Source organism: Anoplopoma fimbria, unplaced genomic scaffold, assembly GCF_027596085.1.
Source record: "Anoplopoma fimbria isolate UVic2021 breed Golden Eagle Sablefish unplaced genomic scaffold, Afim_UVic_2022 Un_contig_8815_pilon_pilon, whole genome shotgun sequence".
Classification (NCBI taxonomy): Eukaryota; Metazoa; Chordata; class Actinopteri; order Perciformes; family Anoplopomatidae; genus Anoplopoma; species Anoplopoma fimbria.
The window spans coordinates 806-20,314 of NW_026553434.1; the positions used below are offsets into that span (position 1 = coordinate 806).

General features: G+C 36.8%; 1 protein-coding gene across 1 annotated transcript; it reads right to left on the minus strand.

Annotated features, from left to right (window-relative positions):
• Positions 1-15,616: 15,616 nt before the first annotated feature.
• On the minus strand, positions 15,617-17,409 carry LOC129116523 (zinc finger MYM-type protein 1-like). Its single transcript, XM_054627374.1, has 2 exons — positions 16,875-17,409; positions 15,617-16,668 (listed from the first exon to the last, which is right to left on the minus strand). Exons 1-2 carry the CDS (start codon positions 17,407-17,409, stop codon positions 15,617-15,619), a joined length of 1,587 nt encoding a protein of 528 aa, XP_054483349.1.
• Positions 17,410-19,509: the final 2,100 nt, after the last annotated feature.

The window sequence follows — 19,509 nt, forward strand, 5'->3', positions numbered from 1 at the left end:
GACGGTCATGACTAGAGGACCCCGGCAGTGAGAGACCACTGAGCCGACCTCTCAACCTGCAGAGCAAGGGCTCAATGGCTAAGCTATAGAGTTGACCTGAAATAGGACAACCTTGTCTTATCCCTCGCTGTACAGGGATTGGCCGACTCAGCCCTGCCCCTGTCTTCACCAAACACTGAGCACCACTGTACAATAAGGCAACCCAAGCCATAAAACCATCACCAAAACCAAAAGCCCTAAGTGCAGAAAACAAATAAGAGTGATCCACCCTATCAAAAGCTTTCTCTTGATCCAGAGACACAATCCCAAAATTTACACTATCATTCACACACAAGTCCAAAGTGTCTCTCATGAGGAAAATGTTGTCCATAATTGTCCTGCCGGGTACACAATAAGTCTGGTCTGGATTTACAACCAAGTCCAGGATGTCCTTCAGTCTATTTGATAAGGCTCTGGAAAGCACCTCACTTGAACAATAAACTGGACTGGACTAATCATTCAAATGCACTTTATAAAAAGGGTCAGAGCAGACTCTATCTGCTGAGGAGACTGAGGTCCTTTGGAGTGCAGGGAGCACTCCTGAAGACCTTTTTCAACTCTGTGGTGGCATCAGCCATCTTTTATGCAGTGGTCTGCTGGAGCAGCAGCATCTCAGCAGCAGACAAGAAGAGACTGAACAAGCTTGTCAGGAAGGCCAGCAGTGTGCTGGGGTGTCCATTGGATACGGTGGAGGTGGTGGGAGACAGGAGGGTGATGGCCAAGCTGTCATCCCTGATGAACAACACCTCCCACCCCATGCAGGACGCCCTGGCAGCTCTGTGCAGCTCCTTCAGCCACCGGCTGCTTCACCCCCGGTGTGTGAAGGAGAGGTACCGCAGGTCCTTCCTTCCTGCTGCTGTCAGGTTACACAACCAGCTCTGCTCCCAGCAGACCACATGACACATGACAATAAAAACACTGTGCAATAATAGTTAATATTTTTTTCTGTCTGTAAATATTATATTTCAGTTATTGTGTTTTTCTACTGTTTTTATTGCTTATTTATAATACTTGTTTTTTATTTTTATTTTTCATTTTTATTTTTATTTTTATCTTGTCTTTCTTTACTATGTCTCTTGTGTGCACTTTACTCTATGCTGCTGTAAGCCTGCAAATTTCCCCGCTGCAAGGGAACTTGAGGTCACACTGGCTGATGAATTGTCATAACTTTCCAGAGTTACAATGACAGGAGGGAGGTTTGACCCTTTGTTCCTCTTATAAATTGAAATAGATAAATGATTTACTTCACTGCAGCACAGAATAATTCAATTCAATTCAGTTTATTTTGTATAGCCCAGAATCACAAATTACAAATTTGCCTCAGAGGGCTTTACAATCTGTGCACATGCGACATCCTCTGTCCTTCCCTCACATCGGCACAGGAAAAACTCCCCTAAAAAACCCTTTAACAGGGAGAAAAAGGAAGAAACCTATGGGAGAACGACAGAGGTGTTAGTCTTTCTTATAAGCACAATAAGAAAGACTAACAGGAAAACCACATCAAATAATTGTACAGCCATCATCCCTCACTACAGGCTGCACTGTTTGCCGTCTAAACCTTTCTATTTCCAGTAACAGTTCTCTCTCACGACATTCTTCATAACTTTTCCTTAGATTTTCAATCTGCCTCCCTCTCTCCTCTTGTTCTCTCTTCATTTCTGCTTCTCTCTCTTCCTTCTCCCTCTTTCTCTCCACACTTCACCTGCTGCTCACCCCTCCCTCCTCCATTTACAAGAAATGGCAGCAAACTGCAGGAAATAGTGCACAGCAGCTCGCCTTATGGATGAAAATGGAAACAAACTGAACTAACTGTTCACAGTGTTGTGTCTCAACTCAGAGCTGCTGAGTATGACCAACCTTTGCTGTTGTCATGTGATGATGAGGGTACATGAATGGGCTCCTTACACGAGTGGGCTATCCTAACTCCTGTCTCACCCCTTTCAAAGGGGGGAAGTCTTCCCTCTCGAGATGTATGAGGGCAGGACTACATTGCAGGCATTTTGTTGGCTTAGAAAGAAATATAGGTCTTTGTGGTATCTGCTTTTGTCACAGAAAACATGTTGCTGCAGAGCTGCTGTGAATGAGTTCACAATTCATATCTTAGAAAGAGGTCTTAGTGGTATGCAGACATGAGTTATATGCGTACAGTAAAGTGCCTACATCATCTCCACACTTCTGTCATGGTTTCAATCTCTCAAGCATGGCATGTACTCCATGTCTACAAAGGAAATTCTGCCTTAACTGTACTTTATCATTTTACTTTGAAAATGCTTCAGCCATTCAGTCATTTTTTTACACCCAGCTCATTTTTATCACAAACACCATTAAATGAATACATCTACATTTAGTTTGTTAAGATTTTACAAAGTTAGTAAAGTTGTCCTGGTAACACTATTTCTTTTTTCAATCTTAATTAAAATCCTATTATAGTTGGTGGCATTTTTCCATATCAAACGGGCCAAAAAAAGATTGGGGCGTGTGCTGTTTGATGAAAATAAATAAAAAAAGAAGATATATATATATATATCCTGACACCGATCAAATATATATTTTATTCACACATTAATCCAGCTTGTGAGATACAGTTCAGGTGTATGTTGTGATTTTTGGTAGATAAGTGGCATGGTTGAGACTTATTGTCTCTCCACAAGAAATTAGTTTATCATTTTTAATTTTGTTTCTCAACCACCCATGTCAGTACTTATTCACTTTTAACTATTTAGTAAATGTTTAAAAATAAAATAAAACAGCATAGAAGGTTGTGCACAACCCTATTTGTTTATTACCAGATTATTGCACAGGTTTCTAGCTTTATAGAAGAACAGAACATAGAAAATGAAGCGAGAATCGTTTTAACATCATAGATGACGGGATGAAAATGTTATCCTGCAATTATCTGTCACTCCAGCCTTCGTTCAAAAGCACATACACACACAGTGTGAGAAATGATCTGTACAAGAAATATGCATACCTGCTTCACATACCACTTTTAAGTTACATCAGTGTAATGAAATTGCACATGTACACACACAAGATACATGTGATGGGGAGTGGATGTCAAAGGGTCAAAGGTGTGTGTAGTTTGTTGGGCCAGAAGCACACAAACACACACATTACAAACACTGGCAGCACAGATTTAAATAAAGCACCTTTAAGTAAAGCCTGGTGTCTCACTGCAAAGTGCTGCAAACTGAAGTGCAAAAATAAAGAATTTACATGACAAAGCCAGGAAAACTTTCTTTCCTTGAATTCCCCGCATCAGCTTCTCTCTCTCTCTCTATCTCACACACACACACACACACACACACACACACACACACACACACACACACACACACACACACACACACACACACACACACACACACACACACACACACACACACACACACACACGGTTCCTCGTCTCGCCCGGACTGGTGGTCACCCTGCCTCCAGGAAGCCTTAGGCAGGTCATCTGCTTCCTCTGTGCCACCGATCTCTCCAGGTTGAAAAAGAACGAGCTCGGGGCGTCCATGTCCTTCAGCTGGAGGAAGCAAGCCCTGACAAGTGCTCCCTTCACCCTCTCCTGCAGGAAGGAGCTCAGCTCCAACCTCTTCTCCTGCAGCAGTTGACCAGCAGCAGGATCTGAGTCCCTGCGTAGTCCCTCCTCTATGTCCCTGATGTTGGCCTCAAGCTTTTGAACTGCTGCCTTAATCTTGGAAGTGGAGTGGGAGGTGTACTGTTGGCAAAAAACACGAACTTGTGCTTTTCCAACCTCCCACCACAGCTTCAGAGAACTAAAGTCAGTTTTCCTGTTTTTCCACTGCTGCCAAAAGTTCTCAAAACTCTGGCAGAAAACACTGTCTTGCAGCAGCTTGTTGTTGAAAAGCCAGTAGGATTTGACCCTTTGACCTGGTGTAATGATCAGATCAACAGTGATGAGGTGGTGGTCAGTGAAGCCAACTGGAGTTATACTGCTGTGGAGTAATCTGGAGCTGAGACTGTGTGAAATGTAGATCCTGTCTAGTCTGGCTGCATTAACCCTGTTGTTGCTGACCCTCACCCATGTGTACTGTCTGGATTGTGGGTGTTTTATTCTCCATGCGTCTAACAGGTCCAGGTGTGTGATGACCCTGTTGAGGCTCTGTGATGATTGCGGATGGGGTTCCTGACTGGTCCTGTCTACGGTAAAATCTAAAGTGCAGTTAAAATCACCACCAAGAACTAGCTGATCTTGCTGGTAATTCCTAAGCTCATTGTCTAGCGTGGTGAAAAAAGCCACTCTGCCTGTTCCCTGGTTTGGGGCATATATATTCACAAAGCAGAAGATAGAGCTCTCTATTTCTGCCCTGACAATAAGCAGCCGACCCTTCACCACCTCAGCAGAGGACAAGATGGTTGCTTTAGCAGTTGGTCTGAACAGCACAGCTACCCCTGCACTAATGTTAGTGCCATGGCTGAGGACACACGACCCATTCCACCATAAACCCCAATCTACATCGTCTGATGGCAGCGTGTGTGTCTCCTGCAGAAACAACACATCAACCTGTTTTTGGGTAGAGACTTCCGATATCAGAGCTCTTTTGTTCCTATCTCTCCCACCGTTGATGTTTAGAGAACCGATTTTGAGGCTTTGCATGGAGAAGTCAGAGAGGAGAAACAGACAAATTGTAGCAAGCAGAGAGCAGTTCAGAAAACAAAACACCGTGATATACATGATCATTTTACTTTTTAGTCGTTCTAACAGTTTTTCCTTTTTGTGTTTTTCTAAGACCCGTTATATGTTTTTTGAGGCGGAAACGTTTCCTCTCATCCAAGAGATCGAAACCTACCATTCTTTTAAGTACATCAACAGACCTTATGAACTTGGTTGTGTCGCTGAAATAGTCGCTCACTTTGACAGACTTTTTGAATGTCTCATCAAGAAAGTAATTAATGTCTTCTAGGGAGTATAGATCTTTATTTCTATGTGCACAGATTGTAAAGCCCTCTGAGGCAAATTTGTAATTTGTGATTCTGGGCTATACAAAATAAACTGAATTGAATTGAATTGAATTTCTGTTGGGAGTTCCGCTGATAGATATTGTGTCTGACTCAGAGTCATAAACCATGTTTTCTCCACATGACACCTGGCTGTTAGAAACACCCTGTTTCTCATTGGTGCTCACAGTGAGACTTGTGGAAGCTGCTTCTTCCACGTTTTCTGCTGGCTGGGGTTGTGCTTCAGTGTCTGCAGACTGAGATTCGCTGTTCTCTGCAGCAACAGAAGCCTGCTGTTCCTCAGCTTGGCTCTGCTCATCTTCCTCCTCCTCATCCGTGTCCCTAACCTCAGACTGTGAGCCAGTTACACCAGTTACATTTACACCAGCCACCGCGCCCGCGTCCCCCACAGGTCCGCTAGCCGCCGGAGCGGCAAGAGGAGCGGCGGCAAGAGGAGCGGCAAGAGGCGCGGCGCCCGCGGCAGCGTCAGCAGAGCTGGCCTGCTTCTTATGCGGACATGCAACCCGTTTGTGTCCAACATCTCCACACTCAAAACACCTGAGCTGTCCTGCGCTGGCATACAGCATGTAGGAGCCGTCACCGTGCTTCACTCTGAAGGACACCTCCAGTGTCTGTGACGGGGAGTCCAGAAACATGAACACCTGCCGCCTCAGAGACTGAACGTGCTTCAGTTTGGGATCTTTACATCCCAGACTCACCGTTTTTAAACCACTGGCAAATTTGCCAAACCTACGCAGCTCGTTCTGTAACGCCTCGTTGGGGATGAACGGAGGAACACCTGAGACGGTGATCCGTGTGGAGGAGCTGACAGCGGGGACACCTGCACCAACGCGTCCCTGATGACCACTCCGCTCTCTACCAGCTGATACACACCAGACACATCCTTCAGGAACACCACCACCGCTCTGTTCATTCTGGATGCAAAGCAGAGTTTATCGTGTCCTACCTGCTCCCCGACAGCCAGCAGCACCTCCTCCACAGAGACGCTGCTCTCCGGCGGGACTATCCGCACTCCCTGCCGGATAGACGGAGGAGGCGTCTCGGAGGACGCCATTCCTCCCGACAAGCTCCTCGACACAACCACCGATCACTCAAACACGACTCAGTGAAACTGTTAAAGAGACTCACCTGATCATGCACATTAGACAGGTGATGAAAACCAGTAGAAAAACCAAAGAACAGGGACATAAACCAGTTGATGCTTTGTTACTTTGATACTTTACTTTGTTACTTTGTTACTTTGATACTTTACTTTGCTACTTTGTTACTTTGATACTTTGATACTTTGTTACTTTGTTACTTTGATACTTTGTTACTTTGATACTTTGATACTTTGATACTTTGATACTTTGTTACTTTGTTACTTTGATACTTTGATACTTTGTTACTTTGATACTTTGTTACTTTGATACTTTGTTACTTTGTTACTTTGTTACTTTGATACTTTGTTACTTTGATACTTTGTTACTTTTATACTTTGTTACTTTGTTACTTTGTTACTTTGATAATTTGTTACTTTGATACTTTTATACTTTGTTATTTTGATACTTTGTTACTTTGTTACTTTGATACTTTGATACTTTGTTACTTTTACTTTGTTACTTTGTAACTTTGTTACTTTGATACTTTGTTGCTTTGATACTTTGTTACTTTGTTACTTTAATATTTGATACTTTGATACTTTGTTACTTTGTTATTTTGATACTTTGTTACTTTGTTACTTTTACTTTTGATACTTTGATACTTTGTTACTTTGATACTTTGTTACTTTGATACTTTGTTACTTTGATACTTTGTTACTTTGATACTTTGTTACTTTGATACTTTGATACTTTGATACTTTGTTACTTTGATACTTTGTTACTTTGATACTTTGTTACTTTGTTACTTTGATACTTTGTTACTTTGTTACTTTACTTTGATACTTTGTTACTTTGTTACTTTGTTACTTTGATATACTTTGTTACTTTGTTACTTTGTTACTTTGATACTTTGTTACTTTGATACTTTGTTACTTTACTTTGTTACTTTTACTTTGTTACTTTGATACTTTGATACTTTGTTACTTTGTTACTTTGATACTTTGTTACTTTGATACTTTGTTACTTTGATACTTTGATACTTTGATAATTTGTTACTTTGATACTTTGTTATTTTGTTACTTTGTTACTTTGATACTTTGTTACTTTGATACTTTGTTACTTGTGATACTTTGATACTTTGTTACCTTTGACTTTGATACTTTGTGACTTTGATACTTTGTTACTTTGATACTTTACTTTGTTACTTTGATACTTTGTTACTTTGTTACTTTGTTACTTTACTTTGTTACTTTGATACTTTGTTACTTTGTTACTTTGTTACTTTTACTTTGTTACTTTGTTACTTTGTTACTTTATTACTTTGTTACTTTGTTACTTTTTACTTTGTTACTTTGATACTTTGTTACTTTACTTTGTTACTTTGTTACTTTGATACTTTGTTACTTTGTTACTTTGTTACTTTGATACTTTGTTACTTTGATACTTTGATACTTTGTTACTGTGTTACTTTGTGACTTTGATACATTGTTACTTTGATACTTTATTACTTTGTTACTTTGATACTTTGTTACTTTGATACTTTGTTACTTTGTTACTTTGATACTTTGTTACTTTGTTACTTTGATACTTTGATACTTTGTTACTTTGATACTTTGATACTTTGTTACTTTGATACTTTGTTACTTTGTTACTTTTACTTTGTTACTTTGTTACTTTGATACTTTGTTACTTTGATACTTTTTACTTTGATACTTTGATACTTTGTTACTTTGTTACTTTTACTTTGTTACTTTGATACTACTTTGTTTGTTACTTTGATACTTTGTAACTTTGGTACTTTGTTACTTTGATACTTTGATACTTTGTTACTTTGTTACTTTGTTACTCTGATACTTTGATACGTTGTTACTTTGATACTTTGTTACTTTGCTACTTTGTTACTTTGATACTTTGTTACTTTGTTACTTTACTTTGTTACTTTGCTACTTTGTTTCTTTGATACTTTGATACTTTGTTACTTTGATATTTTGTTACTTTGATACTTTGTTACTTTGATACTTTGTTGCTTTGAGACTTTGTTACTTTGATATTTGATACTTTGTTACTTTGATACTTTGATACTTTGTTACTTTGATACTTTGTTACTTTGATACTTTGTTACTTTGTTACTTTGTTACTTTGCTACTTTGTTACTTTGATACTTTGTTACTTTGTTACTTTGTTACTTGTTACTTTGATACTTTGTTACTTTGATACTTTTGACTTTGATGCTTTGTTACTTTGTTACTTTGACTTTGTTACTTTGTTACTTTGTTACTTTGATACTTTATTACTTTGATACTTTGTTACTTTGTTACCTTTATACTTTGTTACTTTGATCATTTGATACTTTGTTACTTTACTTTGTTACTTTGCTACTTTGTTACTTTGATACTTTATTACTTTGTTACTTTGTGACTTTGCTACTTTGTTACTTTGATACTTTATTACTTTGTTACTTTGCTACTTTGTTACTTTGCTACTTTGTTACTTTGTTACTTTGTTACTTTGATACTTTGTTACTTTGTTACTTTGTTACTTTGATACTTTGTTATTTTGTTACTTTGATACTTTGTTACTTTGTTACTTTGATACTTTTGTTACTTTGTTACTTTGTTGCTTTGTTACTTTGATACTTTACTTTGATACTTTGTTACTTTGATACTTTGTTGCTTTGTTACTTTGATACTTTGTTACTTTGTTACTTTGATACTTTGTTACTTTGTTACTTTGATACTTTGTTACTTTGATCATTTGTTACTTTGATACTTTGATACTTTGTTACTTTGTTACTTTGATACTTTGTTACCTTTTACTTTGTTACTTTGTTACTTTGATACTTTGTTACTTTGTTACTTTGTTACTTTGTTACTTTGTTACTTTGATACTTTGTTACTTTGATACTTTGTTACTTTGTTACTTTGATACTTTGTTACTTTGTTACTTTGTTACTTTGATACTCTGATACTTTGTTACTTTGATACTTTGTTATTTTGATACTTTGTTACTTTGTTACTTTGTTACTTTGATACTTTGTTACTTTGTTACTTTGATACTTTGATACTTTGATACTTTGTTACTTTTGTTACTTTGATACTTTGTTACTTTGATACTTTGTTACTTTGATTTTACTTTGATACTTTGTTACTTTGTTACTTTGATACTTTGTTACTTTTTGATACTTTGTTTTACTTTTACTTTGTTACTTTGATACTTTGTTACTTTTATACTTTGTTACTTTGATACTTTGTTACTGTGATACTTTGATACTTTGTTACCTTGACAGTTTGATACTTTGTTACTTTGTTGCTTTGTTACTTTGATACTTTGTTACTTTGTTACCTTTATACTTTGTTACTTTGATCATTTGTTACTTTTACTTTGTTACTTTGACTTTGTTACTTTGTTACTTTTACTTTGTTACTTTGATACTTTGTTACTTTGTTACTTTGTTACTTTGATACTTTGTTACTTTGATACTTTGTTACTTTGTTACTTTGTTACTTTACTTTGTTACTTTGTTACTTTGTTACTTTGATACTTTTTTTGATACTTTTTACTTTGATACTTTGTTACTTTGTGTTACTTTGTGACTTTGCTACTTTTGATACTTTATTACTTTGTTACTTTGATACTTTATTACTTTGTTACTGTGTTACTTTGTGACTTTGCTACTTTGTTACTTTGATACTTTGTTACTTTGTTACTTTGTTACTTTGTTACTTTGATACTTTGTTACTTTGTTACTTTGATGTTACTTTGATACTTTGATACTTTGTTACTTTGTTACTTTGTTACTTTGATACACTTTGTTACTTTGATACTTTACTTTGATACATTGTTACTTTGATACTTTACTTTGATAAATTGTTACTTTGATACTTTACTTTGATACTTTGTTACTTTGATACTTTGATACTTTGTTACTTTGTTACTTTGATACTTTGTTACTTTGCTACTTTGTTACCTTTATACTTTGTTACTTTGATACTTTGTTACTCTGATACTTTGATACGTTGTTACTTTGTTACTTTGTTACTTTGATACTTTGATACTTTGATACTTTGTTACTTTGTTACTTTGATACTTTGTTACTTTGATACTTTGTTACTTTGTCACTTTGATACTTTGTTAATTTGTTACTTTGATACTTTGTTACTTTGATATTTGATACTTTGTTACTTTGTTACTTTGTGACTTTGATACTTTGTTACTTTGTTACTTTGATACTTTGATACTTTGTTACTTTGATACTTTGTTACTTTGTTACTTTGATACTTTGTTACTTTGTTACTTTGATACTTTGTTACTTTGATATTTGATACTTTGTTACTTTACTTTGATACTTTGTTACTTTGGTACTTTGTTACTTTGATACTTTGATACTTTGTTACTGTGTTACTTTGTGACTTTGATACATTGTTACTTTGATACTTTACTTTGATACTTTGTTACTTTGATACTTTGTTGCTTTGTTACTTTGATACTTTGTTACTTTGTTACCTTTATACTTTGTTACTTTGATCATTTGTTACTTTGATACTTTGTTATTTTGTTACTTTGTTACTTTGATACTTTGTTACTTTGTTACTTTGATACTTTGTTACCTTGACAGTTTGATACTTTGTTACTTTGTTGCTTTGTTACTTTGATACTTTGATACTTTGTTGCTTTGATGCTTTGTTACTTTGATACTTTACTTTGTTACTTTGTTACTTTGATACTTTGATACTTTATTACTTTGATACGTTGTTACTTTGTTACTTTGATACTTTACTTTGTTACTTTGCTACTTTGTTACTTTGTTACTTTGATACTTTGATACTTTGTTACTTTGATACTTTGATACTTTGTTACTTTGTTACTTTGATACTTTGTTACTTTGTTACTTTGTTACTTTGTTACTTTGTTACCTTTATACTTTGTTACTTTGATAATTTGTTACTTTGATAATTTTATACATTGTTATTTTGATACTTTGATACTTTGTTACTTTGATACTTTGATACTTTGTTACTTTGATACTTTGTTACTTTGGTACTTTGTTACTTTGATACTTTGATACTTTGTTACTTTGTTACTTTGATACTTTGATACTTTGTTACTTTGATACTTTGTTATTTTGATACTTTGTTACTTTGATACTTTGTTACTTTGTTACTTTGATACTTTGTTACTTTGAGACTTTGTTGCTTTGTTACTTTGTTACTTTGCTACTTTGTTACTTTTATACTTTGTTACTTTGTTACCTTTATACTTTGTTACTTTGATCATTTTTTACTTTGATACTTTGTTACCTTGACAGTTTGATACTTTGTTGCATTGTTACTTTGATACTTTGATACTTTGTTACCTTGACAGTTTGATACTTTGTTGCATTGTTACTTTGATACTTTACTTTGTTACTTTGTTACTTTGATACTTTGTTACTTTGATACTTTGTTACTTTGTTAATTTGTTACTTTGTTACTTTGATACATTTTATTACTTTGTTGCTTTGGTACTTTGTTACTTTGGTACTTTGTTACTTTGATACTTTGTTACTTTGATACTTTGTTACTGTGTTACTTTGTGACTTTGATACATTGTTACTTTGATACTTTACTTTGATACTTTGTTACTTTGATACTTTGTGACTTTGTTACTTTGTTGCTTTGTGACTTTGTGACTGTTACTTTGTTGCTTTGTTACTTTGATACTTTCATACTTTGTTACTCTGATACTTTGTTACTTTGTTACTCTGATACTTTGATACTTTGTTACTTTGTTACTTTGATACTTTGTTACTTTGTGACTTTGATACATTGTTACTTTGATACTTTACTTTGATACTTTGTTGCTTTGATACTTTGTTACTTTGATACTTTGTTACTTTGATATTTGATACTTTGTTACTTTGTGACTTTGTTACTTTGATACTTTGTTACTTTGATACTTTGATACTTTGATACTTTGTTACTTTGTTAATTTGATATTTTGATACTTTGATACTTTGTTGCTTTGATACTTTGGTACTTTGATACTTTGTTACTTTGTTCCTTTGATACTTTGTAACTTTGTTACTTTGTTACTTTGATACTTTGTTACTTTGTCACTTTGATACTTTGTTAATTTGTTACTTTGATACTTTGATACTTTGTTACTTTGTTACTTTGATATTTGATACTTTGTTACTTTGTTACTTTGTGACTTTGATACTTTGTGACTTTGATACTTTGTTGCTTTGTTACTTTGATGCTTTGTTACTTTGATACTTTACTTTGTTACTTTGATACTTTGTTACTTTGCTACTTTGTTACTTTGCTACTTTGTTACTTTGATACTTTGTTACTTTGTTACTTTGATATTTTATACTTTGTTACTTTGTTACTTTGATACTTTGATACTTTGTTACTGTGTTACTTTGTGACTTTCATACATTGTTACTTTGATACTTTACTTTGATACTTTGTTACTTTGTTACTTTGTGAGTTTGTTACTTTGTTACTTTGATACTTTGTTACTCTGATACTTTGATACTTTGTTACTTTGTTACTTTGATACTTTGTTACTTTGTTACCTTTATACTTTGTTACTTTGATCATTTGTTACTTTGATACTTTGTTACTTTGTTACTTTGTTACTTTGATACTTTGTTACTTTGTTACCTTTATACTTTGTTACTTTGATCATTTGTTACTTTGATACTTTGTTATTTTGTTACTTTGTTACTTTTTACTTTGTTACTTTGCTACTTTGTTACTTTGCTACTTTGTTACTTTGATACTTTATTACTTTGTTACTGTGTTACTTTGTGACTTTGCTACTTTGTTACTTTGATACTTTATTACTTTGTTACTTTGATACTTTATTACTTTGTTACTGTGTTACTTTGTTACTTTACTTTGTTACTTTACTTTGTTACTTTGTTACTTTGATACTTTTTACTTTTTACTTTTGTTACTTTGTGACTTTGTTACTTTGATACTTTGTTACTTTGATACTTTGTTACTTTGATACTTTGTTACTTTGTTACTTTGATACTTTGATACTTTGATACTTTGTTACTTTGATACTTTGTTACTTTGATACTTTGTTACTTTGTTACTTTGTTACTTTGATACTTTGTTACTTTGTTACTTTGATACTTTGTTACTTTGTTACTTTGATACTTTGTTACTTTGTTACTTTGATACTTTGATACTTTGTTACTTTGTTACTTTGATACTTTGATACTTTGTTACTTTGATACTTTGTTACTTTGATACTTTGTGACTTTGTTGCTTTGTTACTTTGATGCTTTGTTACTTTGATACTTTACTTTGTTACTTTGATACTTTGTTACTTTGCTACTTTGTTACTTTGCTACTTTGTTACTTTGATACTTTGTTACTTTGTTACTTTGATACTTTGATACTTTGTTACTTTGTTACTTTGATACTTTGTTACTTTGTTACTGTGTTACTTTGTGACTTTCATACATTGTTACTTTGATACTTTACTTTGATACTTTGTTACTTTGATACTTTGTTACTTTGATACTTTGTTACTTTGTTACTTTGTTACTTTGTTACCTTTGATACTTTGTTACTGTGTTACTTTGTTGATACTTTGTTACTTTGTTACTTTGATACTTTGTTACTTTGATACTTTGTTACTTTGATACTTTGTTACTTTGTTACTTTGTTACTTTGATACTTTGTTACTTTGTTACCTTTATACTTTGTTACTTTGATCATTTGTTACTTTGATACTTTGTTACTTTGTTACTTTACTTTGTTACTTTGATACTTTGCTACTTTGTTACTTTGTTACTTAGATGCTTTGTTACTTTTATACTTTGTTAATTGTTACTTTAATTCCTTGATACTTTGTTACTTTTATACTTTGTTACTTATATACTTTGTTACTTTTATACTTTGATACTTCGTTACTTTTAAACTTTACTTTATTACTTTGATACTTTACTACTTTGATAGTTTGTTACTTTTATACTTTGATATTTTTTTACGTTGATACTTTGATATTTTGATAATTTGTTATTTTGTTACGCTGCAGAGGATGTTAACCTTCAGCATGATGTGAGGCCTTATTACACAGTGAATATAACATAAATATATCTCACATTAATGAAATGATTCATCGTACAACATTCTTTATTATAGCGGCTAATTACCTGTTTTACATTTAAAACACTTGGACACTCATATCACATCTTAATTCTGCGACTTCTCGCTTAAACCAACAGTTTACACGTTGTTCAGTTCTGCTAACGCTAGCTAGCCTCATTTAGCTTAGCAGCTAGCGATGGCGCTCCTCTCTCCTTCTCTCTCTCCTTCTCCCTCCTACTCAGTGTGTCTCATGTTCAGCCATGCCTCTGCCTCCTTTACTGATACGGGTACATGTAACAAATGTAGTTTGTTTGCTAGGTTGGAGGCGAGGCTCAGTGAGTCAGAGGCCCAGTTCCGCACCATTGAAGCTCAGTCGTTGGCTCCTGCAGTTAGCCAGCCCACCCCCGTAGTCGGTGCGGGCCGACCAGACGTAGCTCCTGCTAGCCGTCCCCCGGCAACCCCCGAGCAGCCGGGAGGCTGGGTGACTGTCCGAAGGAAGCATCGCTCTATGTCTAAGCACACGGGTCACCACCAACCACCTCACGGTTCTAACCGGTTCTCCCCGCTCAGCGACACACCCGCTGAGAAACCAGCTCTAGTTATCTATATATACATATATATATATACTGTACATACATACATATACATACATACACCCGCTGAGAAACCAGCTCTGGTGATCTATATATACTGTACATACATATTTATGGGTCCCAGGATTGGTACCACAGCAACAAAGTATGTCTGTAAAATACAGCATGAATGCAGCAGCAATAAAGACACGGAGCATTCAGTTCATCATCCAGACTGCATCTTATTCAAATTCAACACAATTTGACATACAAACATTTTCAATACAAACCTATTGAACATTAGCTTATAACTGGTCTTTATAAGGCACAATAACAATACATGACTTTATTACAGCGTGTGTGTGTGTGTGTGTGTCGGCGCTGAAATACACTGTGTAAAGTAAACACCATTCTATAGCGACCTGCCTGCAAGACTACGCGCAGGTAAAATAAACACCTATTCAGGCGATTGTTGTCACCGCCCACCTAGTGGCGCGTGTCTCCCGTCTCACTGTCCAGCGGAGTTTCAAAGTTTTTAGTCCAACAAAATAATCACAACAACATCAGTATGTCTCAATCAGAGCCGGTTCAGACCTCCATGGGGCCCTAGGCAAAATTCTGCCAAGGGGCCCTCCTAACTGAACCCCCAAAATGTTCAACCGTCGCACCTGACACCCAGTGCTTCCACTCATCCCCCCTTTAAATATATTGCATATCGCCACCTGTTGGTCCAACTCAGAATAAATACAGACCAAATCAGAACAAATCAAATCGAACTTTAATGTGTTAACAAACAATTATAGAGTCTTAAATGTTGGGCATGTAAACATTTTAATGTTTTCAATTACCATTAAAAGTGTCCCTTCCTGCACTTCCTGGATGCAAAATCATCAATTATGTCATCGTAAGATATTTGCTTCCCCACATCATGGTTGATGCTCATGATGGCCAAACCACTCAGTCGTTCCTGGGACATGGAAGATCTCAGATAGCTTTTTATCAACTTCAACTTGCTGAAGCTCCTCTCAGCTGAGGCAACTGTCACAGGCAGGGTGACAGCAACTCTAAGGGCTATCCAAAGGTTAGGATAGATTTCCTCCAGATTTTTCTCACAAAGGAAAGAAAGCAGCTCCAAGGCAGTCATATTACCTGATGGTAGGTCAGGTAAAGTCTTGATTTCGTTTGCCAGATCCACTCCACTGATGTCACAGTCTTGGTTGAAGGTGAGAGTTTTCTCGAGTTGCATACACTGGCCCTTCAAGGAGTCACTGGACATCTGACATGCAGTGCTGAAGTTCAGCACTACTCCATATTTAGTCTTCACCTGGTTCAGAGTTTCGAATCGTTCATCAATGGATGCTATTGTAGAGTCAACCACAATGTTGAAGAAGTTGACTTCAAGATTCTGCAGTGCATCAGCCACTGGCTCATCAGGTGCTTCGTAGCTGAAATGCCTCTTGCTGGTTCTCAGCCTCTTGTCCTTCAAAACAGCTTCTACATTCATTTCCTCACAAATGCTTCTGGCTGTTGTCTGGGCATCTGAGAATCCAGTGTCCCGGTAGAGAGTGAGAGAGGCTTTTGCATTTGAGATCAACTGCACAGCTATGTCAAGCTGCATTGAAGCAGATTGGAGGAGCTTGTTCACTGTATTTGTTCTTGACAGTATCTCACACCACACTACACAGCAAATCAAGAAGCGGTAAGAACCAACTTCCTCTGCAAGTGACTGTGCCTCCACTTTGGCCACGGGATCATTAATCTTCTGTCTGGCTTCCAGTAAGGCTTCTCGAATCTCAGAGGCCTGATACCTGACTGCATGGACACTTTGGAGCCTGCTCTCCCATCTTGTGTCACTCCATGACTTCACTGTTATGTTCACGTATTGTTTCAAGATATTCCATCTTTGTGTGCCAGCAGAAAAAAAGGTGAACAGCTTTTGTACATAGCCAAAAAAACAACCGCATCTCTGGAAGATTTGGCAGCATCTGCAATGACGAGGTTTAATGTGTGTGCACCACATGGGACAAACACAGCTCTCGGATTCTTTTGCAACAGTCTGGCTTGTACTCCTTGGTGTCTACCTTTCATATTGGCCCCATTGTCGTAGGCTTGCCCTCTGCAATCGTCAAATGGAATTTTCAGATCAGTCAGCTTATCCAAGATGACTGTAGACAGATTTAAGCCAGTTGTAGCCTCAACATTAACAAAGCCGAGGAAGTGCTCCTTTATCTCTGGCTGTCCCTTTAAAGCCACGCTTCTGAGGATAATGGACATCTGCTCCTGGTGACTAATGTCAGGTGTACAGTCTAAGATAATGGAGAAGTATTTGGAGTCTCTCACTTGAGTCACAATAGTTGTGAGAATCCTGTCACTCACAAGCTGTATCAGCTCATTCTGTATGTCCTTACTAAGGTAATGAGCATGTGTATCCCCATCTTTAATTCTGCTGACATGATTTTCCAAAACAGGGTCAAATTTAGCTAATAATTCAACCTCTTTTAGAAAATTTCCATTATCTGGTTGGAAGAGCTTATCTGATGAACCTCTGAATGCGAGGTTTCTTTCAGCCAGAGACTGTGTGATGCTTATGAGGCGTGTAAGGACATCTCGCCATCTCTTTCTTTCAGCCTCCAAAGCTGTCATTTCTATGTGGTCAAGAGTTTTTCCACGACTTAAGCGCAGATCAAATTCTCTCCACTTAATCATGTTGCTTTTGTGTTCGGAACTACCCTCATGCTGCTTCAGAATTGCGTTGATATTGGACCAGTCATTCACACCTTCTCCTATGATTTTGTGCTTTTGTGTGGAAAACAGTTTACAGCAATAACAAAATGCAGCGTTGTTTTTGACTGAGTAAGAAAGCCAGCTCCTGGGAATCGTTTCACCATTTGACAGCCGTCTCTGTAGCAATCCTGGATGGAACCCTCTGGACTTGTCTTTTGGGTAAGAAAAATCCACTCCTGGCTTGAATGGACCTCTACGCACTAGCTCAGTCCGCATACTGTCCGTTAAGACAGGAGGCCAGTCTGCTGGATCATTAGGTGGAGCAGCTGCTTTAGGGTCTGATGCTTGCTGTGTGGTTGTAACTGAGGCTGAGGCCTGTTCTTCCCCTGTGCTTTTGCTTGTGCTTGTGCCTGTGTCTGTGCCTGAGCCTGAGCCTGAGCCTGAGCCTGAGCCTGTGCCTGTGCCTGTGCTTGTGCCTGCACTGGATGGCTCATCTGTGTCTGTTCTATGGGAAGCTGGCTCTGTCCCTCCACTGGCTGACTGGCTGGAGTCTGTGCTGCTTCTAAGAAATTTAAGCATAGCACCTGTAAAATATGGATAAGGCTACTATTAATTCAGCTCCATCAAATCGGCTGCACTTGTTTTACTTTCATATACTTCAAATATAGGTGAATGTTTATATACTGTAATTATTTAATTATTATTATATGGCAACGACAGTTCCAACATTCTGGAGCAGAAAAGTGTGAACACTGAGAGAAAAAACACAAAGACCTAAAAATCTTTAAAAGGCAGCCTATTTACAATCAACAGTTAATTTACCAGCTCCCATGCTAACATGAAAACACACACATTGGTTGTAACTTTCAAATCTTCAATGGTCCAGTGAAAATATGCCAAGGTTCTCAGAAGAAGCAACTATTTGTTATAGAAAGACTACAAACTCTGAATCACTTGTGTTGGAATTAAAACCATTTTATTTAGCAGATCCATATTGTCCGTTTTCTGTTGAAGTGGTTGCTAGGCAAACAAATTGAGTCGTGAGAAGACTTGAGCTTAACAAAACGACATGTTTTCGATTTACAATGACCGTGTCTTTATAAAATGAAAGGAGAGTAAAATGCCATAATAAACAACGTACTAACCTCGAAACATCAAACCAATACTTCAAGCAACAGTTTGATATTTCTCGGTATGATCTCACTCTATTAATAAGTGTTTATTATTTAGCACCATTGTCATAATATTTCACGAGTTTTATTTATTCACCAAGAATAAATCGTATCTGCGTCTATATTTGCCTGTGGGCTATCCAAGCAAACAAACTTCAATCTTAGTCAATATGTATCCATTACTTTCCATTTTGTTAAGTGCAGTTGTAACTATACAAGGCTACAACTAAAATTATAGAAGCTAGCAAGACGCACACAGAGACCGGGGATCCCCAAGGGCTCACCGCCCTGTAGGTCTAACACGGACTGTCCCTCCCTCTCTCCCACCAGGAGAGGAGAGTTAAAGGCTTTACCTGACTGCTGCTCCCGCAGTTCATTTTCAAGTTCCTTCCTCTTCCTTTTTTCATTCCCCGAGGGATAGCTCCGCTTCATCTTTCTACACGCGTGCGCATGCGCATGGGTAGCTATCTGACGTCCGCGACGGACAGTTACGTTGTCACGTTTTTTTTTTTTTTTTTTTTTTCCCACAGGGCCTTTATTATAAATAATAAATTTGCGGGGCCCTACGCAACGTGCGTAGTGTGCGTATTGAAAGAACCGGTACTGGTCTCAATGACACTCGTGGTGATCAAGCTAAGCTTTAGGAGTTAATGTAGGTGACTCTCACCCACTACTAACCTGTAAAATACAGCATGAATGCAGCAGCAATAAAGACACGGAGCATTCAGTTCATCATCCAGACTGCATCTGGCATGTGGGCGGAAGTTACCCCCAAAGAGACAGTACGGGGTGCAACTGCTCCCGTGCCAACCGTTCCACCTGAGTGCTGCTGTCATTTACTGATCTC